The sequence below is a fragment of the Harpia harpyja genome, chromosome 2 (genome assembly GCF_026419915.1).
Source record: "Harpia harpyja isolate bHarHar1 chromosome 2, bHarHar1 primary haplotype, whole genome shotgun sequence".
NCBI lineage: Eukaryota > Metazoa > Chordata > Aves > Accipitriformes > Accipitridae > Harpia > Harpia harpyja.
The window spans coordinates 50,007,268-50,030,552 of NC_068941.1; the positions used below are offsets into that span (position 1 = coordinate 50,007,268).

The window sequence follows — 23,285 nt, forward strand, 5'->3', positions numbered from 1 at the left end:
TTATGAACCATCTTTTGTTTCACTTCTATCTGTCCTTCCTGCTCGAACTCACTTGAGGTTGTGAAGTTTATCAGAGCAATATAGGAAAAAACTGAGAAACGGTCTTCTAGAAGAACGTTTTCTCTCTTCTCTCATGGTAACAAGATACAGGTTTTCATTATGCTGTTGGGATAGAGGACACCAGAGACTCAGTGAGCAGAGGAAGTTTTCAGAACCCATGGCTAGTTGAATGTTGTTAGATTCTCAAAGGTAATACTGCCAGCTGCTTCCCACTACTGAGCATTATACTGTGAGAAGATAAAATTGGCCATAGGCACATTCAAACTGAGGCTCTTTCTAGATCAGAATGCTAGTGTATTGACCTCTTGTGAGCTTACAAGACTCTCTGACCTGATGATGATATGGCATCAAGAGTGCTGCTCCTCTGCATCTTCCAATGCACAGGCTCTAATTGGCCTGACCAGCCCATAACTCTTGCTCTGCAATCTCCAGCTTTACCCTCTTTCCTCCCCATGCCAGGGGTTTAACTGTCTGTGTTCAAGGCAAGCTCTGCTATGGTGCAGTTGTGTAACCTTGGGTCAGGCTGTGTGAAAACAGTGAAGTCAGGAGAAAGAGCTATGAGAAACCTTGTCTGGGACCTCCCTCCGTGTACCTTCTGCCCCCTGGCTCTAGAGCTGCATTGGAGCTCAGGCCGTTGCCTTGGTCTTTGCCTTTGTCATAGCCATACTGGGCCTGGCCTTAACGCCTTGTTGCTCCTGACCTTGCCTTGCTGAATTCCTGTCTTGATCTTGGATTTGCTTTGGCACTGTGAACTTGTCTGATGATCACTGGCCTATCAGCTGAACCTGGTTACTGCTGCTCTTGTACTGAGGGACTGTGCCACTCATCAGCAAGGTCACACACACACATATACACACACACACAGACCCGCACCCCCCCCACCTGGTTTGTGGTCACCTTTGGCTCCTGGCTTCCATGCTTTGCAAAGTAGCCTACTTGTGCTGCTCCTTGTTGGTCTTACCGCAGGCAGATAAGAGCCCTACTCCTAATGGAAAGTCTCCCTCAGAGTCCAGACTGAGAGATGAAGAATAACGACTGCACAGTTATGCAAAGGAGAGAAAACAGAGTACATAGTCCTGTATTGTCTAGCTGCCTTTATGAAGTTGTAGAAGTTGGCCTTCTCCTGGGCAGGCTGGCTCATTTATAGCTCTGAGACACAACCTCAGTGTGACAGTGGGACTTCGTGAGGGCCGTGGACAGTCTGGACAATGCACTTGAATATGTGCTAATATGACTGTGAATGCAGGAGGAGCTAAGTATTGTGAAATGACCCAGAACAGTATTAAATCTAGACTGCTATTTTTGTATGCTTTTAGTTGGCTAATTTTGTATATCTCACTTGCCTTTTAAAATGCACACGGCAATGTAAAAAAGCTGAAGTGCTGAGCCTGGCAAGATATGTTGGGTTTCTCTAAGTATGTTCTTATAATTATATGTATTTCTCGAGAAGTCTTATATTACAGCATTGATAGCTATTACAATTTCCACCTCAAACGATGAGAAAATGATGTTTGTGAGTGCTAAATAGTAACAGACCTTTTTGACTTGTAACATACATTGATAGTTCATTCTTGTTGTGTCATATATTTACATATTAGTCATTACATATGCATAACAACTTTAGGTTCTAAAATGTAGTTACTTTACCAGAACCATTCCCTCTAGGAATTAAGTCCTGACCCTGAGAATTGTAAAATGATTCTATCACTTGCTGAAATGAGAGTACCTAGTTCCAAAGGGAGGATTGTGAAATGTCTGCACCATAGGCTTGATCATAGAATCATAGAATATCTCAAGTTGGAAGGGAGTCATAAGGATCATTGAGTCCAACTCCCTGCTCCTCACAGGACTGCCTAAAACTCAACCATATGACTAAGAACATCATCCAGATGCTTTAATGGATACAGAAGGGAACGTAGCCACCAGAGATGAGGAAAAGGCTGAGGTACTTAATGCCTTCTTTGCCTCAGTCTTTAATAGGGAGACCAGTTATCCTCAGGGTACTCCGCCCCCTGAGCTGGAAGGTGAGGATGAAGAGAAGAACATACCCCCCTTAATCCAGGAGGAAATAATTAGTGACCTACTACACCATCTGGACACTCACAAATCTATGGGACCCGATGGGATCCATCCAAGAGTACTGAGGGAAGTGGCGGAGGTGCTTGCCAAGTCACTCTCCATCATCTATCAGCAATCCTGGTCAACAGGGGAGGTCCCAGAGGGCTGGAGGCTTGCCAATGTGACTCCCATTTACAAGAAGGGTCGGGGGGAGGATCTGGGGAACTACGGGCCTGTCAGCCTGACCTCGGTACTGGGGAAGATTATGGAACAGTTTTTCTTGAGAGCACTCACATGGCAAGTCCAGGACAAGCAGGGGATCGGGCCCAGTCAGCATGGGTTTACGAAAGGCAGGTCCTGCTTGACCAACCTGATCTCCTTCTATGACCAGGTGACCCGCCTAGTGGATGAGGGAAATGCTGTGGATGTTATCTACCTGGACTTCAGCAAGGCCTTTGACACTCTCTCTCATGGCATACTCCTTGAGAAGCTGGCGTCTCATGGCTTGGACAAGTGTACTCTTCGCTGGGTGAAAAACTGGCTGGATGGCCGAGCCCAGAGGGTAGTGGTGAATGGGGTGAAATTCAGCTGGCGGCAGGTCACAAGTGGTGTTCCCCAGGGCTCGGTGTTGGGCCCCGTTCTGTTTAATATCTTTATCAATGATTTGGATGAGGGGATCGAGTGCACCCTCAGCAAGTTTGCAGATGACACCAAGTTGGGAGGCAGGGTCGATCTGCTTGAGGGTAGGGAGGCTCTACAGAGAGATCTGGACAGGCTGGATCGATGAGCCGAGGCCAATTGTATGAGGTTCAACAAGGCCAAGTGCCGGGTCCTGCACTTTGGTCACAGCAACGCCATGCAGCGCTACAGGCTTGGGGAAGAGTGGCTGGAAAGCTGCCCAGCAGAGAAAGACCTGGGGGTACTGGTTGACAGCCGGCTGAATATGAGCCGGCAGCATGCCCAGGTGGCCAAGAAGGCCAACAGCATCCTGGCCTGTATCAGGAACAGTGTGGCCAGCAGGTGCAGGGAGGTGGTTGTTCCCCTGTACTCGGCACTGGTGAGGCCGCACCTCGAGTACTGTGTTCAGTTTTGGGCCCCTCACTACAGGAAAGACATTGAGTTGCTGGAGCGTGTCAAGTTGGTGAGGGGCCTGGAGCACAAGTCTTAGGAGGAGCGGCTGAGGGAGCTGGGGCTGTTTAGTCTGGAGAAGAGGAGGCTGAGGGGAGACCTTATAGCCCTCTACAATGACCTGAAAGGGGGTTGTAGTGAGGTGGGTGCTGGTCTCTTCTGTCAGGTGGCTGGAGATAGGACAAGAGGAAATGGCCTCAAGTTGCGGCAAGGGACATTTAGGTTAGATACTAGGAAAAATTTCTTTACTGAGAGGGTTGTCAGACATTGGAATGGGCTGCCCAGGGAAGTGGTTGAGTCGCCATCCCTGGAGGTATTCAAAAAGCGTGTAGATGGGGTACTTCATTACATGGTTTAGTGGGCATGGATGATGGTTGGACTCGATGATCTTGAAGGTCTTTTCCAACCTAAATAATTCTATGATTCTATGCTTTTTGAACTCTGACAGGCTTGGTGCTGTGACCAGTTTCCTGGGGACCCTGTTCCAGTGACCGACCACCCTCTCAATGACATTTTCCTAATGTCCCACCTGAACTTTTCCTGATGCAGCTTCATTCCATTTCCTCATGTCACCTCAAGAATTAAACAATAGTTTCTGTATTAAATGAATAGAATCTGTTTTATCTTTTTAATCCCTCTGGAATATTGCAAATACATTTATTGGGCAATCTATTGTAAGGCTGTATATGCCTTAAAGATGTCTCTTTTGGTCTGATCTATTAAAATTCCTTATTAACGTTCAATGCTTGAACAAAAATTCAGGTTTTTTACTTTGACATCATAGTACATTTTGTTGTCCTTAAAAGTGAGAACAAAGAACACTTAACTAGATTTGCCAACTGGACTTTAGGTTAAGTGCATGCTAAGTTATTTATAAAACATTTAATAAGATTAACCTTAATTACAAAAATTTAAGGGTTGGAATACTGTGAGATTTTTCATATTTTTATTGTAATATTTAGTACATGGAGTTTCATTCATCCTCCACTGGAGTATTATTATACCTATAGTATAATAGTTTTTCCAGCAGTTGGAGATGAATGATGGAATAGCCAAACAAATATAATGGACCCATGATGCATTTGTAGCTAGTAGTCTTTCTTGTCTTTATTTTTCAAGTATAATCTAGCACAAAGCTTTTAACTTTATTTACAGGTAATTGAACAGATCATTTTTAGCAGTTTAAGTTCCTGTCCACTATCCTGTGAAGATTTTAATTGCATCTGTACCTTTGAGCTGAAGATATAGCCAGTTAATTGAAAAGATAATACAGTATCTGTATTCATTTAGCCCATGCTTCCCTGATTATCCTGAAACTAAGTGTGAACGATGGTGTTAGTCTCTCTTGGGAGACTCATTGTTCTAATAGGTTGGTATTGAGACTAGAAAATTCAGTTCACATACATTGTGGAACAGCTATAGGTGTAAAACAACAACAAATTTGTTACCGTTGAACTACATGTAATACTTTGGTCAAGATTCTGAATGATGCTATGTGCCCTTATAAAGAGACAGTGTAGGCTGAAAGCAAAGGCTTTCCTAAATGTACTAGTATTAATTTATTTGGAGCCATGATTTTGGGGTGTAACAAGCAGTAATAACGTGGATATGATTTGTTTAGCAAATTGTAAAATTTTTCTTCATAGGAGTCATACATCAGTAAGATTTTGTTACAACAAAATTTTGTCATTTAGTCATAGACCATGGATGTGGTCAGGCATTTCTTCAGCCATATGAATAGAGGTGTCTGAATTAATCCTATGTTTCCCATATAGTTTGAGACCATGCAATTCTGTGCACTTTGCGTTGTTTATGTTTGAGACAAAGTCTCAAAGGGCAAGTAATCTGAAAAATTTCAGCATTAGGCTGGGAAGTTCCTCTGTATGTTTTTGTGTATGTATCCATTTACCTGGAGGACTGTATAACCACAAAAAAATCTGCTAATCTGGGAATGCTACTTCCCATAAATATAATGGGTGTCTTGATTTAAATTTTTATTATTTTGTGTATGTGCTTTGTTGTTTTTTTTTTTCCCTTGGATGTCGTACTTTGTGAGTAAGAGATTGGAAAGCAAAAGTATTGATGCTTTTCTTTATTTCCCTGCTGCATATCTGAGAACGTAGCTTGCTTATACAATAGCCTTAATGGAAACTACTTGTGCTAGAGTAGTTCTGGTAATGACACTGAATTGGTCTTTGGAAATAGTAATGTTGACCACTAACTCCAGGTTAGTATCTGGTACTTCCAGCTGTTCTTTTCCTGCTTTGCTCTGTTTATTTCTTGATTGAACGATTGACTTCATAGTCTAGCTTTTGCATTTATTATATTATGAACTTTGGGAAACAGCTTGTTAATCCAGTATAGAAAGGCAGAGGCGGTCTGGGTTCTAGATTTCTTAAGAAACTGGCAGGTTTTAGGTCTCCATAACCTCTGTTGAGGATTTGATAGTTGCTGCAAGCATGCAGTCGAGGAGATTTGTATGATGATGTCTCCTAAACAGCATAGCTGATGAAGTGTGCAGTACTGAATTGTTGTGTGAGCAGTACAGCTTTTATTCCTCTTTTTACCTCTTGTTTTCATTGGTATAATGCACTGTGAAAACTGATGTGAAACCTGAGAGCATACCAGAAAAGGATAACTAGCTGCAGAAGGAATAAATACAGTCAGATATGTGAAATTCTCCCAAGGGAGAGAAAAGAAGCAGATGCATTCTGATGAATTAGTGAAAATTAGGCTTTTTAAATTTCCCAGCCAGTGCTGGCGGCTGTAGCTGAGCCTTTCAGGCTCTGCTGGCTGCGAACAATGGAGATGCAGATCTTTTTTTCTTCTTTTTTTTCCCTTTTTTAAAAAATGATAAACATAAGATGTTCGGGACTTGTGATAATCATGGCCCCTCCTACTGTGCCAGTTGAAACCACTCCCTAGATAACCAAAACATCACTCCCCATGACTCTGAAAGTATTTTACATTTCAATACAAGCTTCTGTGCGCTGAACCACATTTCTTACAGACAGTACATTTGGGGGGGGAAAAAAAAAAAAGAAAAGAAAATCATTTTTAGGAGACAAATAAGAAGGACTCAAACAGCATGTCATTTTCAGAGCTCAGAAGCACTGTAAAATTGAGCTTGAAGCACTAACCTGCTTTAATTTAAAATATTGGAATATATAATCTAGTAATTGTTTTAGTGCTGATTTCTATTTTCCACTTCAGAATTCAATACATATGGCATTTAAATTGCTGTTAAAAATATTTCAGATTATATATTTATAAATGTAAAGCTTATTAAGGTAGAATTATATCACAGAGTTCAGCTCTGATCTTTGGGTAGCTTGTTGTAGCATTGGGCAAATTTTAGCACAGGACTCGTTGTACTTACATGTGTTCAGTTTCTGTATTTTTTTTATTTCAACTGTGCCTTCTGTCATGGCTTGGATGACTTATATTTCCCACTGGTTTGATGAAGATGATTGGTATGAAGGACAACAACGAGTAAGAATTGTTTAAATTAATATTTTCTCTTTTACTTCCTCTATTTTTTTCTTCTTTAAGCTGCTGTTTATTATATTACTAGTACCAAAAGTACTAGTCCCATAGTGGTACTAAGAAGGGCTTTTTAGTGGTTTTAATGAGGTCTTGAATCATAGATAAGCACATCTAAAATGAGTTTTTTGAAAATTAGTGTTACTAGCTGTATAAAAGACATTGGAAGTTTGGTGGCCACTTACTTGCATTTTTTAGGTTGCATAATTTAATAAGTAGTAATTCTTTAATATGTAATGAGATAGAAATCAAACATTTATTTTTATTGTACTAGGAGGAATGAATACACTGTGCATGGAGTAAACTAAAATAATTATAAGCAGTAATTGAGTAAAACAAAAATATTTGGGAGATATTAAATTCACCTAGGGTCATTTCCAAGTTGTACCTTGGATATCTGTATATTTTTATTAACATTTTTCCAATGAGGAGGAGTTGTTACTATAGCAACATTTGTAGGGGATCTTGGATTTTTTTTTTTTTTTAACGTTTATTAACTGCATGCCTTCGGCAAGCTTGATCTACTGCTGCTTTCATAGATTTATGGTGGGAACTGAATATAAGTCACTTTTCTTTCACTGTATCAAGCTCCTTTATGTAACCATATATTTCTATAATTTCTATTTCTTGTTTTAAGAGTATATTCTCAGCTAATGAATCAGAATGCAGGAGATGCTACTGAAACATAAGGGCCAGCAGCTGCTTTATATTATTGTGTATTATTTGGTAATGCCAGTTATATGCTCCCAAGTATTAAAAACTAGCAACTTTTAATACTTTTCCACTGTTCTTATTTTACATGTCACTCGTGATATGAATGTTTCAGATGTGGAGTTATCTTTTAATAGCTGCTCATCGGGGATTCAGGCGTGAGATGTGTCAAGAGGTAACTTTATCTGAAATCAGAAGTGTCTTGGCAATTTGCCAGCAGAAAAGCAATCTTCTGTTGATTGTTGTAGCTATGGGTTGGAAGATGAGAACAAATACTTATGGAGGCTCTTAGATGCTTTATACGGAGATCAGACATGGTCATATGTATTTCTTTGTATTACATACGGTATCTGAAAACTAGATTTCTGGTACCATATGACTAACCAATACTCTATAGATGATGGGTTTGTTACTACTGCTAATGATGTCTCAGGTTGATTAGGTATGCAGTTCAACATTGCTGGTGATGTATTGTTAGAAATACCAGCATTTCTGCATGCTCTGTTTCAAACCCTAGTATTGCTTTTTAGATTATTGTGTTAAAGTTGCACAATAAAGGATATTATAGTTTGACTGTCTTGACTACACTACTTGTACAGTTTTAAAATACTCCTTGGTAAGACTTACCCCAAATTATGATTTTTTTAATGTTAAATTTTTGTAAAATACAGTCTTAGGCTGTGATTTCACATCCAATTTTTTTCTAAACTTCAGCAAAAGGTCTACAACTTCTTTCCTTGTGAAGCCAGAGATACTGTGGTTAAATCAATTCTAGTAGTAATTTGGTTCTGAGTTTATTGTGGAGGTTTAAAATGGCTGTGAACACTAGTAGATTACTTGTTTGCTTAAAATGATCTTTTAAATAATAGTGTTCTCTTCCTAGTCAGTGTTTGGATTACTGAATGCACTCATTTTGAACGCTTGCTAGGTTATCATAAGTTAGGACATGTCATCTGCAAATCCTGGTTGCAAGATGGTGGAAAAAGGTGGTTTCCGCTGTGTCTTGCAGACACACAGAGATTTCTTGGTAGGTTTGAAGACCTTCATGTTTTTAACAAGATAAATTCATTGTCCATTATCTGGTGCTTCAAACTGGTCCCATTGGATAGGGTAATGAATTTGAAACTCTATGATTCACAGGTTACATTTTCATCTCCAATGGATTTTCCCACAAAGATGGGTAAATATACCCGATGTCTTTAAGGAGACATCACTTTTGTATCAGTAAAGAAGATCTTTAATTATTACATTATCATTGACAAACTAACAAAAATACTGGTACCTGGGCACAATAGTCTGGATGAGATATAACAGTTTTATATGTCAAACATACAGGATGACAGCAAGCTTTCCACATAAGAAAACCCACAAACTTAATTGAAAGATAGTGGCAATAGAATGAACAGAAGCAGAGGACACTAACACTTTACTACATATAGCTGTTCAGAAGCTAGGGGTTTGTATACACAGAAGCATATTGATTATCATAAAGCTACTGTAAATTCACTTTTGCGTGCATGCCATATTGCATATGTACTTATTTGGACAGGTCATACATCATATGGGCCGCAATTGCTAACAATATAAGCATATGTTATTGGTTGTGCTTGATGGTTATAAATTTATGAATATTTATAACATGCAAGCACACCTCTTGATAATTAAAGGGTGCTAAGTGATGGATTTAAAGAGCTATTATTATTCTGTAAATATCATTGTAGTACAATCAGGAAATACAACGAGCAATGAAATACACTGAGCAGCTGAAGCAGAGAAAAAGGAGTTAGGTTAAAATTAAAATGGTGCCTATTAAAGAGCTGCAGTTGCCAGGCTACTGACACTGCCGTTTTGTGTGTGTGGTGCGACACAATGCTCAGTCTTTTCTCCTGCATCCTTTAGTAACTGCATTATTCTGTGAACATCAAGGTTTAGTTCCTTCATCTGTCAAGTAAAGTGATTTATTTCATTCTACAACCAGAGCAAGATTTTGCATTTTGGGGATCAGCAAGGTATTGGAAAGAACATGGAAATTCTTAAGTGGTTTGCAAAAAATGATACCTATGCTAAGGTAGGGATTTAGGCATTTATCTTTAAGTTATTGGTATATAGCCATGTCTACGTATCTAATCCATTCAGTTGTTATTTTTAAATAATATTAACTCTATGGTATACAAAATTTCAGTTTAATGCGGTGGGGTTTTTTTCCTATATTTAGCAGCAGAGGAGGACTTAGAATGTTGCTGCTCATGCCAATTGAAAAGAAAGGTTTTTGTTGTCCTCCCTCTTCCCTTCATCTCCTTGGAAACTGTGGGCATCCTTTGATAGCTTTCCCAGTGTGGTATAGGTTTTTTACATGCACTTTTTTTTTTTTCAATGTATACTTAAGAGTCCAATATTATTACTTGTACATTCCTTATCTTGAAATAAAATGCTTTTTCAACAAAGTATGAAAAATCTCCATTGTATAAAAATGCAACATGTGTGAAATCATACATATATATATATTTATTCAATTATACTGCATTTCTAGCTTTTCTGCCATTTTAGTCAGGCTGTTCTGATGAATGCTGCTTTCTCCCTTGTACTCTAAGAATGTTCAACAGAAATCTATAATGTCTGAAAAGATCTGCAGGAAACTGCTTTAATGCATGATACTTACAAGAGAATAACAGTATGCCATACAATTGTAATTTCTTCTTCTAGATACTATTGTACTGAATTTCAAAGCAAATGTTTCTTCTTAATTACAGTATTTTTTGTAAAACAGTACATATTACAAGGAGTAGGAAATATTAACAAGTTTAAAACAGCAAATATTAGTAAATAAAGTGCAAATTTATTTCTGTAATACAGCTCAGAATATTTTACATATTTAATTTTTTTACATATACTTAAATAGGAAGAATCTATATGAAGAATCAAAGTTTAATAATGCTTCTTAAGCATGAATTATTTGCTCAGTGAAATAATGATATATCACAAAGCAGCATTTTTCATCTAAATGTTGATCTTATTTAGATGTTTTCATTTGAATATCAGACTTCAAGAAAAATAATACATTATCAAAAAATGATTGTTTTAAATTAAACTTGTGAATGAGGCTTCTGTTGGTGAATTTCTTCAAAAAACATTAAAGTTACCTTTTATCTTTAGTGTAAATGTAGAACAAAGAGAAGACAAATGTGTTCTATTTCAAATACAGTACATAATATGACATATCTAGTAATGCTTACAGACATACGTATAGAACTAGGCTGAAATAATTTTATAGCCATTTGGTGACAGTGATTTTTGGTCATGATTAATCTAGCCTGAATTCTGATCAGTGACACACGCATTTGGAAACCATTAAAATACCCTAAACTATGCAGGTCTCCTGATGACATAAAAGCTTCTTCATTGTTAATCGGCTGCATGGAAAACATGAAAATAGTAGTGCTAGTAGTGGAACTGTCTCCAAATCCAAAGCGCTAGTCTGTTCTGTGTGATCATGGTAATTCTAAAACCAGCGTAGAGGACCTTTTTCTTTTTGTTCTAGATTTCAGCACTTAGGCTTGGAATCCTCCTTGTTCTCAGCCACTTAGAGTAGTATTTTCCTATAGACTAGATTTCATGTAGTCAGGAATAACTTCTCTCTCTCGTATCAAGGCAAAAAGGAAGATCTACTGAATAAATTAAGAGGATTTTTTTTTAATACAGATTACTGCAGAATCCTACAAGACAAATCTGTTGTTACTCTGAAAGAAACATTTCTGCAATTCTGTTTTAGCATCTATAAGAGATCTTAGTTTTACCTATAATCAAACCACAAACTGAACAAGAATTAAGATAATATTTTCTTACAGATTAAACTTCATCAAATCAGGAACCTCTTAGCTCCCATATGAGAAGGCAAAAAAGAACATCTGTGGAAAATGAGACAAATCTGTTATTACTATGAAATAAATATTTGTGCACTCTTAGTGTCTAAAGAGATGTTAACTTTTAGTCAATCTTGCATGTGGTAAACCTACAAACTAAACCTATGATAATCCAATATTAGACATCTAATTCTATTCTACTTCACCATGGCTTTTTTAATGTTCCTTATTAGTTTGCTGACACACCTAGTGTTTTAACCATCATTCTCCCTGGAATCAAGAGTGGAAACCGAGAGTTCTGGTTCCAGGTGTTATTCTGCATTTTAGTAAATTGTTATGTAATCAACTGGGTGACTTTAATTTCAGAAAAAGTTGTTGTTAATGGTGCCAGGTTTTTTTTCATTGTGACTGGAAAAAGTCTGTGTTGCAGTTCTGAATGCCCCAAATACAAATATTTCTGAATATATGTGATTGATACTTCAATTGCACAGGAGGGACCCGTGGAATTTGTAATTTGACTAAACAGTAAACGAACACTAAATGGCAAAATCAGAAATTTGGAGTCTATTTTTTGTCACTTTGTGGTTATGATGATGATTCTTTAAATAATAAGATAAATTTCTTCCTGTGGGACTCATGTCATTTATGACATGAGATGGATTGCAAATGAACTGCAAGGTGATACAATTTATAGAACTGTTCTGTCTAGAATCTCTGATTTATTTGCTGCAGAAGTCAGAAGAATTAATATTGTTGGCAGAGACAGAAAGAAAGTCTAATAGCCAAAGCAGAGCTGTATCTTGTAACTTGTTTTTCTGTATACTTCTGTTCTGTTGTTGTGCAGTCTCCTTTACAAAAATTTTCAAAGGTTAAACATGGGTGTTTAATTTTCTTCAGGCATTTAGAACTCAGTCAGAACCTTTAAGCACTATAACTACAGTCAGTGATATCTTTGAGATGATCAGTCAACATTCAATCTTATCCTGATCTTCTGCTAAAGAAGCACCCAAATTAAGTGTCTCATTCCGCGCCCCCCCCCTTTCCAAAGTGAAAGAGACAGAGACTTATAATCTTATGGAGGTTGCTTCTTATATTTATTCATTACTGTTTATCTGCCAAGTAGATACCCCAAGCACATAAGAAGAATGGAAGATAAAATTGATCATTCAACTTCATTTTCATCCTTTGTATATATGTATTAAAATGAAATTTTGTTAACATTTATATAAGCTTTTTGTCAATACTGACTGATAGCTTCCCTTGGGTACTATAGGTTACTATTACCATACCTGTACAATTTTTTTTCTCTATGCACCTTAATGCTATTGTAATTCAGAAAAATATTTCTTCCTCTGTACAGTTGATGTCAAGTAGGTGAAGAGTGATCTGCAGACAACACTATCTTTCTTAAAGCTGTTACACAGCAATGCATTGTGTAAACAACCCTTGCACTTAATCAACAGTTGCTCCCTCAAAATACTTGATTACATTTTGAAGTCTCCTTTTTTCTTAATTCCCTTTCCTTTGTGGGGCTTGAAAATGTACCTAACACTTGGTAAATTGAACGTAACTCTCCTTGTCTTTAAAGATTATAGTCTCAGCTCTTTAACCTAGAGGTCCCATCTTCCCATCATCACTTTATGTAATGTTTTCCCACATAATATCCCTCAGTCCATTAATCTATCCATAGTATAAATGTGTCTGTAAATGAGACATTTTATAACATAGTTGGAGGAGTAAATTTTTATGTCTGGACCTTACCTTAGCCCATGCTGAAGCACTCAGTGGTATGGTGAAACTCAGCAGGATTGTCCTTCACCAGTCTGCCCAAGAAGATTCTTTGCTGTAGGAGCTCTCACTGACACAAGTACAATTGTTTTCCTGTATTAGGATTCTGCTGCTAGCCCAGCTGAAGTCAAACATATTAAAAGGTTTTGGCTATCTAAATATGGGCTATCTAAATACCCTGTGTTTGGGTAGTACTTTCAGTCGTGCTCACACAGCCTTGTTTGGATTGATTTAACTTCCGTGCAGAAGTGGTGAGTCCTTTTTGCAGCTATTTGAACCTTGTTCTGCTATTTGGATCACCACACCATTGCAGGCTGTCATCCACCTAGCCATCCTTGTCAACCTCAGTTGCAGTTGTTTGGCTGCTGGAGGCTTCTAAAGCCACAATTATTTCTGCAGGTTGATGGAGCGGGCATTGCATCAGTTGACAGTTGGCTTGAACCTGGGACGTTTGTATCACATGAAGACTGGTTTCTAAGTGAATTCAGAGATTCTGTAAAAACCGATGGCCTTCCCTACTTGTCTGCTGTAAATTAAATGCAACAAGTCTCATTTTGAACGTTTTCTTAAATCGCAGAATGGTTGAGGTTGGAAGGGACCTCTGGAGGTCATCTTGTACAACCCACCCAGGAGTTAAGTTTTAACAATATCTTTGCAAATGTGTGCACTCTTGGTCGTAGTAGGGTATGTAAATGGGTCAGAAAAATGGCCAGGCTCATGTGCTCTAAGTAACATTTTGACATTATTGTGAATCAAATGTGGGCCAGGTCTGGCCTAGCAAAGCATTTCTTGTGTTCTCATGTTAAAGTCAGTTGTTGCCTCATTCTGAGCAGAGCTGGTAGTTTTGAGACTTGTTTTGGACAGCAAAGGCATAGTCTGCTATACACTAATACAGAATGTTAGACTAAGCTTTGCTTTTTATTTACCACAGTTTACTTCAACTTTTTTGTTAAACAGTAATTATTAAGAAAATTTAGAAAGCTTCTCCAAAAAGGATGATGATAATAAGTAATGCATAGTTTTTCTATACAAGTGGTTTGAAGACCTTTTTAGACATGTTGCTTAACTTAAAACAAAAGTATTAGCATATGGTTTATTTTGTCCAGCTGTCTTTGTGGGGGATGAAGGGAAGAAGAGAGCAGAGAGGGTATTACACTGTAATACAGAAAGTTTTGAACCAGACTGCAGAAGAAAATGAAAGTGATGAAGAACAGCTTCAGCTAGTACAAATCAATAACTACTCAAGTTTTCATGTGCTGTCCCCCAACTTTTTTTCTCCCAAATGGATTCCTGTGAATGGTATTAAAATCCCTTTCTTGTGTAGCACTGAAGCCTCTGAGCATCTGCTTGGCTTTATTTTGGATACATTCTTCTGTACCTTATAAACACAAGATGTTGCTGTTAAAACATAAGGGCTAGCTATATTTTTAAGGTACATATGTATACGTTATTTATGGGAACAAAATGTGCAATTCTGTTCTTTAACATTCTGTTGTCTTGTTGTAGTCTAATGCATTTCTGTTTTAAAGGCAAAAATGTCACAGGTTAAACAAGTGGGACTTTTAGCTGCTGGATGTCAGCCATGGAACAAGGATGTATGTGCTGCTAGTGGGGACAGATTTGCCTACTGTGCTACCCTTGCTATTTATATTTATCAGGTAAGATTATTTTTATTTAATAGACTTGTTACACTTTTACATTGTTGTCTATCTCACTTTGAACCCTTTCAGTAAATGTTTCTACAATGTTTTTTGAAGTATGATTGCTGCTGAGAAGACGTCTATGTAAAGCTCAATCTTTCATTCAGGATACCCCTTCCAAATTATTTTTTTCTCCTTGTTACAGCTAGTACAAAAGATTGAGGTAAACTTCAAATATAAAGTTGTATGTGTCAAGAATTACTCTTAAAAGACAGGCTGTCAATCCAGCAAACACTTGAGCTGAATGAAGTGCAGTGATAGAAGAGTGGGTTCTGAAAGAGAAATGAAGCAATTCCACAGTTTCATTTGAAGCTGTAGTGTAAAAGTAGTCTTATGAAGTAGTTTAATCCACTGTGCAAAGTTGTGGATTCAGTGGCCGCCTGTCTGTGATTTGGAACAAGTTACTACTTAATTTCTGAACTGCTCAGCACCATGGTCTTCTGAAGTTCGCAGTTACTATACATTAACACCTAACAAAAAAAAAGAAATGCTGTGACATGTGGAATATTCAGACTGAGAAATATATCAGGAAGTTAAGGATGTGCTTATTTTAACTTTGTGAGTTATACCACTAGTAGGATTAAAATAAAGAAAATTTACTGTGTCAGGTTTGGACGTTTTATTTATTTTCTTTTTTAATTGTACTAAGTATTTTAAGAATTGAGAAGGATTTCAAATTCATTTTCATATTCTATCCTGTTTAACCCCTTGCAGATTACTAAATGATTGTTACCATGCCTATAAATAAAGTATTTTAGGATTGTGTTTGAGTGCAGTTATTAATGGAATATAATAGTTTATAAGTGACAAGAGGATAGACTGTTAATACTGGTTGGGTTAATTGAATATTTGTCAACTTTTCTGTCCAAGTCAAATGCATGAGAATTTAATTTATTGAGATGTCAGTTACTGACGATTGTTAAATCCACTGTAAATTCATCTGTAAGCCTAGTATTGTTATATGAACTATTCTCCAAACCAACAGTACTTAAAGTAAGTTTACAAAATACTTATTTCTAAAATGAATTTTACTTTTTGTTTAGCTGGATCACCGATACAATGAATTCAAGCTCCGGGCAATTATGTCTGAGCATAAGAAGACAATCACAGCCATATCTTGGTGTCCCCATAATCCTGACATGTTTGCAAGTGCCAGTGCAGATAGTTTAGTGATTATTTGGAATGTGACTGAACAGAAAGTTGTGGCCAAACTGGACAATACAAAAGGTATTTCAGATGTGGAGATATATTTGATCCATACAGCTTTTTCATCCACAGGTATCAGAAATACTTGATAGAGAGTAAACTCTAAGCAGTTGGTAGGCCAGAGGTTTAATAATTGCATAACACAATATTCTTGTCAGATTTGTTGCAGTTCATTTTAGAAAATAATGGTAGTGTGTTTGAGTAAATTGCTCTGAACCATCTAGTAATTGGTAAAGAAAGACATTATTCTTTTTTCTAAAGTACTTGACCAATTCAAGAATTTACTTTGCCATTGATTTCTTGTTGAGCAGGAAAAAAAATTCATTTTTTCCATCACTGTATAAAAGGATAAATAATTAAGTTTTAAACCTTCTGTGTTTTCATAACTTTACGGAAGTGAAAGCAAATAAAATGTAGCCTTCGACAGATTCAAGTATAAATTATCAGTGAATTTGAAAAACAGTTTTTGTTTAAATACCCTAATGCTTTTCTACCTGCATCTTTTCTCAGGACTTGAAACTGCCGATTTGGAGATTATAAGAGAAGTCTAGGGGCTTAAAAGTCTGTCTGTCACTTTTACCTCCCCAGTTCTGATTCATTCCCTTCAGTCAAAACCAGTACCTGTATTTCTGTTCTTGCAGTCAATCTCTGTCAGGTGTCTTTAACTCCTACATTTGCATTCTTGGAAAAGAGGTGCAACCCAAGAACAGTCAGTATCTCAGGATCTTCTAGAACATTTTGGGACCCCCTGCTCTGCTCTTTCCAGAGCACATAGGATACCTCTGAAAATCTCATCTATCTAGCATATCCTGGAAAAGGAATAAGTAGGAAAAAACCCACACCGATTTGATCTATTCTAAAAGGAATATTGTATCAGTTTATGCATTAATATAAAACCTGATACTTATTTTTCAATACATTGCTTGTTTAAAAAACTACGTCAGCCAATGACTACGTGTGAAAGAACTGTTACTATTATTTTAAACTTTTTAAAAGCTAATTTACTTTTAGGATAATATGTTTAAACCTCCTATTAATGCTGCCTTTACTCTCTTTGACGCTGCCATATTTAAGTGTCTAAATACAAATAGTTTTGAATTTTCAGCTTGAGGAGTTTGTCTTACCATAATTTATTCTTTCAGACACACATTATTAAGTTATGAGGATAATGAGGGTTGGAGACATTAAGGTCAAAAGCCTTAAACTGGAATGCCTACAATTAGGTATTAGGCAACTGAATTAAAACTGTCATATATCCAGAGAGAAGCTGTCAAGAGTTCTCTTTGATTACAGAGCTACCTTTCCAATTATGTCACAAATATCTGCCTCTGTTGTATTTATCTCTGAATTAAATTTCATTGTGTTTTGCAAAAATAGACATTTTAAAGTTTTCAATATTTTACCAGCTTAGTAGCAAATAGCTTACAGTAAAACAATGGTGAATGGAATTGTGAATGAATGAAAGTATTGTTTACAGGATCAGGTTTATCCTCTTTCATATCGTGATTGTCTTTGGCACTAATGAATTATAGGTATCATAAAATACAGCCCATCAAAGTAATATCAAAATAATTTGGGAAATAATTCTACTTCCTGCCTATGGATATGTGTAGTTTACTTTTACACCGCAAGATTTTCACACAGTTATCTAAATTTCAGTCTAATCATTTTTATGTAGAATAATTATTTCTACAGCTTTTCAAGACAATTCCTGATACTGGGTCAAGCAGTAATACACTGAATTTCCTATCTCGGTTCTTATAAGGTTTACCTGTATGTTTCAGGAATTCCTGCGTCACTTAGCTGGTGCTGGAATGCAGGTGATGCAGTTGCATTTGTGTCCCACAGAGGTCCGTTGTACATTTGGACTATCTCAGGACCTGACAGCGGGGTAACTGTACATAGAGAAGCACATAGTTTCTTGTCAGATATCAGTCTGTTTAGATGGCATCCGAAGAAAAAAGGAAAAGTAGTATTCGGACATACTGATGGAAGCCTATCTATTTTTCAGCCAGGTAAAAACTGATATGGTAAAATATTTATTTTTATATATATGTATCTCTTGTCTCTTCATACGCGTGTAATTCTGCACTTTTTTCGTTTAGGTTTTATAATGTATGTACGTATATAAAACTTGTTCTTAGTTCATAGTATTCCTACTCCTTCCATATCGCAAAAATGTTTTCTTAGATAAAGAGTGCAGAGCATTTTCTTTGTATCTTTGCCCTTTTGTGACCAAGATAACATTGCAGTTTCTGACAAGTACAATAAACTGGTTTTTTTAGGGAATGATAATGGCCCTGATCTTCTACTGAACTGTATTTCCCAGCAAGTTTGTTCTTCTGAACAGACTGACTTGAATATTTGGCTTAGTCTCTTTAATTTGCTTGCATTTGTTCTAGAGTCCTCTGCTTCATATTCCAGAGTCCTATGCATTTTTGTAGGTAGAATCTCATGGCTTCCTATTATCTTCATGATTCTGTACTGTCAAAGACTATATGGGAAATATTTATCTCTTTTTGTCTGAAATCCACCAAGAACATTTTTGCATACTTTATAAATAGTCCCGTACTCTGCTAACGAAGGTGTCTTGTTGATAAGCTCATTTGAAGCTAAAATTTAGCACGCTTTCATAAATAGTTTTCTACAAAGACAGATATCTGTATTAGGTGGGCTATTTCAAATTTTTTTCTGGCTACTTCTTTTTCCTCCAGTAAAAACCGATTTTCAACTTTGTGAGAGAAATTGTTCTTTAAATAATGCATTAATTTTACATAGTATTATGCTCCAACAGCCATCCAAAATTTATTCTCCTTCTGTTCACTTTACTAAGTAATCATTCAGGATGTCACAGAGAATAGATTCCCTTGCTTCTGTAGTGCTGGCTGAATTAGTATTGGCATCGGGAAAATAAATTCTATTTTAATATGATAACTTCTAAATATGTATCAAACTGAGACTTTTCATGAAGCTTGTTTAGAATGATTTGAATATGAAAATAGAAATAATAGGAAAAGGATTTAAAATGTCAAAATTGCGTTCTGCAAATGCAAACATAACATTGGCTAAAAAAGCTAGCAGCAGTGGCAGTTTTGTATGTACCACAACTCAAGTTGCTGTAAAAATTTTTTATTGAAAATTGCCTATTACTGCTGGGGAAAAAAACTAATTGTATCAGCTTGAAGTTAAGTTTAGATTATTACAGAAATTTTGCCTGTCTCTGTATTTAGGATAGTTTTCATTATTATTGTAATATTATACATATTAATTAAGATAATTTTAAAATAAAAACAAATTAAACATAAAATTTGTTTCCTGTTGTTAACATATATAAGATTCTTGGTTTCCAACAGAGAAAAACGAAGTCGAAAGTTTATACATAGTTGGGTGAAAATTTTTGTCAGGACTCTTTCACTGAAAATCCTGTATTTAAGTAGTGCAGTTTACTTCTACTTAACAAATTCTTTAGAATTGAAAAGAAAATGTTGCACTTTGGCTTTTAAAATAAACTTTTCAGGTTTTTGTTTTTAAACTGTTTAGAATTTCACATTCTCAAAATTATTCAAGAGTAGTAGTACACTTTCTGTTGGATCATATTACATGTTTTTTAAACCTGAACACACTTCTTTTAATGAAATGGATGTAAAAAACTTTTTATTCAAATAGGATTTTTATTTGATTTTACATAACAAAAAAATTACTGATCTGCAGAGATCTACTTACAAATTAATTGTCAGAACTAGGTAGCAAATTTTACTCTGTGGGATAAATTAGTACAACAAATTCAGATGCATTCAAGAACAGCTGTGAATTGAAATACCGTAGAACTGCCATTCAAAGCCCAGACTTCCATGCAATAAGGAATTTAAATATTTTAATTCAAAGGATTATATTCTTGTAATTAAGACAATGACATTGGAGCAATCATAATGACTCTGAAAGAACACAGACGAGTATTAGTTTTCTTTTAACTTGCATTCTTTACACTATTAGAAAAAGACAAAGAATTTGTTTAGATAAAAACTACATGTGTTTAAGAATAGATCATGAAAATTTTGGTGAACAAATAAATTCATTAAAATATGTTTCAAAATTAGGCAATACTGAAAAATGGATTGTAACACTATAATAAAATATATGTACCATTACTGTGGTTACACTTTCATAAATGACTTTAATATGTGTCTTAACATTCAGATATAATTCAAAAAGTAGGCTTACCCAAGTTATCTATTTTATCAACTGCTGCTTTCTAGTTTGCAATTTATAGTCAAAATTCATCTGACTTTTGTATTTGGTAGCTTTTAAAAAATAACAATACATAAAAGAAAGTGGTATTAACAGGATGAATATAGGCCCTCAAAAAAAAAAAAAGCAGGGGGGAAGGGATACAAAGAATCAGTACTTTTCAATAAGGAATATAAAGCTGATTTTTTGCTTTGAGATTGAAGTTCAGCCCTCATCTACCTCATGTCAGAATGTGGAAAATGACTTGTTATTGGACAAGAACTTAGTTTGTTACCAAGTGTGTGTGTGGGGGGCAATCCTTTTCCTTACTTTTAAAGTTTTCAGTCCTTTCGTAGGATATCCTACAAAACACAATCTTGAGAGAACCTGAACATCCACAAGTTCCTGTTAATTGCTTGAAAGTTCAGTGTGATTGACTCCTTGAAGGCTCTAGTCTTTAAGTGTGAGTCACTGCCACATAATTAGCAGACTACACAACTTTTTTTTTTTTTTTTCCATTATTGTTATCTAGTTAGGTTTTTCTCTTGTGGCTGTATTTTCTTTTTATTAGCTCCAGACTATCCATTAATGTAGCAGAACATTTAGTGTGAAGAAAAAATATGCAAGGATTTAAGTTTAGTACCCTGTTTTAAAAGAAATACAGTCCAGTCATGTAGAGCCAAATGTTCTTTACTAGTTTACCTTTCATTTGTTCTCAAAATAAGCACAGTTTACTTAAATGACCTGTGACTCAGTTGCATGATGCACAGCACTATTGTCTTCTTTTAATGGAAAATAAAATTTAACAGTTAGGGTTTCCATGAGCTTTGCTTCCCGACTCTTGTGAAGCACAGGTGAAACTGAATAGCTCCTGGATACCCATACTCTCCCACCAGTTTACTGTGCTTTCTTGGGTCTGAAGTGTTTGAACATGACTGGCTTTGAACAATTGAGGACTTTTTGCCTTTAGTTCTTGTAAAGCCAATTGAAAAATGACAACTGAAAAATGACAATTCTGCTTTGTTGTCAGTTCTAGGTTTTCATTTGAATGTTGATTTTCATTCACCAAAAAATCTGACCTGAAATGTAAGCAGGGGACATTGTTAAAGAAAGTGGGAATCCCAAAGTTTTTGGCAAATTTAAAGCAGTTATCTGATGATATTTCTGATGTTATCCCTGTTGTTATTCCTGATTCTTCAAAAGAGACAACTGTGCCTTTGCAGTTGTCTTATATAGAAACATAAATGGAATGGAGAAATCAGTTTATGCTATTAATTGTTGTGCAGTCTTAAATTATTTCTCACTTTTCTGCTAATTTATTTATAAAGTTACCCTAGGTATAATGTGCACTAATAGCATTTTTCCCTAGAAAATCATAATGAGAGTTATTTTAATATTCAGAATGTTCCCCAGTGAACAAAAACTTTTCAGCATTTTTTTTTTTTTGGTATGTGTTGGAATAGGATTTCTTCTACATGAATCATTAAGGAATATAGGTAGGTCTTGGCATTTATCATAATATGACAAATTAATTATATTCGTCATGATCAAAATTGAAAACTAGATTAAAAACTGAACAATTGAAGATGTCAATTCCTTATTTCTAGAAAAGGGGTACAAAATTAATTTGTTTTTTTAATACAAGATCACAACTTCAAAAATACAGATCTATGTTGTTAATTATTCATTCAGACTGTACGCTATCTTATAAAACTACGAGCCAGCTCTCCATAAAAACAAAAAGTGGGAAATAAGCATGATGTTAAAAATTGCGGTTCTCGATAATACAGATGGATCATCAAGTGAAATATGTCTTCTGTTATGCAAATGTCAAATTAGATATTTAATGGCCTGTTCTGGCTTCAAAATCCATGAATGCTTCATAATTGCACACATAGTTTTGAGGAAGAAAAAAATCTAAAGGCAGTTGTTCATAAACACATTTTTGACTGCCACAATTTTTTTTCTAGTTCATACTGCCTTTATTTTGCCCGTATTTGCTGTGGTACACAGATTTACTTAAATGACTTGTATTTTAGGCTGTGCTGCAGGCCTTTACTCATGGAAATTGTTAAGACAATGTATATAATTTAACATACTTTTCTTTAGTGTAAAATTATGTTAATAAACCTGACAGCTGTTTCTATTTTCTGCTATATTAAAAAGAAAGTCAGATCTCATGGAGCCAGAACTACTTTAAGTCAAATATTGCAAAGCCAGCTTCATTAATTTCACTGGTTCAGACAGTAGAGCAGGCTACTAAAAATTTCAGGGAGAGAGAAAAATGATGTTTGCAAACCTTGTAACTGTTGAAAGGATATACTTGATTTCATTTTGAAATAATCTGTTTTCTTGTGCCCTTTAAAGGTTCTAAAAATCAGAAACATGTCTTGAGACCAGAGTCTCTTGAAGGAACAGATGAAGAGGATCCAGTTACAGCGCTGGAGTGGGACCCTTTGTCAACTGACTACCTTCTTGTTGCTAATTTACATAATGGTATTCGACTAGTTGATTCTGAATCTCTGTCCTGTATCACAACATTTAATTTTCCCAGTGCAGCAGCATCTGTTCAGTGTTTAGCCTGGGTTTCTAGTGCACCTGGAATGTTTATAACTGGAGGTAAGCCTTTTATTTCCTGATTTATACAAAGGTAATAAATATAGGACTGAGTCTTCAAAATTGATACTTCAAGTTTGATCTTTCTGTTTCTTAACATTTCTACAAATAAAAGCATGCATGCGTTGTACAAAAAAAAAATACATAAAACTGTTGAAAAGAACAGAAAACTACACTGAGCAGTTTTTACTTATTTTATATTTGCTGGGTACATAAACAAGTGACTTTAAACTGTTTTTTTATACTAAATAATTTCCTCATGCACATTTTAGCAACAAATATGAGAGTTACTTTGGGAATGGGAATAGAAATGCATTGTACTAGTGGATGTCATTTCTTGATCCCCTGCTTTTCTTTCTCTATTTTTAGAATTAAAAAAAAAAAATTA

General features: G+C 35.9%; 1 protein-coding gene across 8 annotated transcripts in view; it reads left to right on the top strand.

Moving 5' to 3' along the window:
* WDR17 (WD repeat domain 17) overlaps positions 1-23,285 on the top strand; it is a 65,056-nt gene that overhangs the window by 7,876 nt on the left and 33,895 nt on the right. For 2 of the 8 annotated variants that reach the window (XM_052779396.1, XM_052779405.1), the window contains exons 2-6: positions 6,713-6,738; positions 14,678-14,806; positions 15,892-16,075; positions 17,839-18,069; positions 22,649-22,900. In XM_052779396.1, the coding sequence (XP_052635356.1) occupies positions 14,684-14,806; positions 15,892-16,075; positions 17,839-18,069; positions 22,649-22,900 (790 nt within the window). In that variant the 5' untranslated portion in view covers positions 6,713-6,738; positions 14,678-14,683. Of the gene's footprint in view, positions 1-4,231; positions 4,616-6,712; positions 6,739-6,970; positions 8,528-14,677; positions 14,807-15,891; positions 16,076-17,838; positions 18,070-22,648; positions 22,901-23,285 lie in introns of those variants that run through there. The other 6 variants (XM_052779381.1, XR_008233955.1, XM_052779389.1 and 3 more) reach the window with 6 other exon arrangements.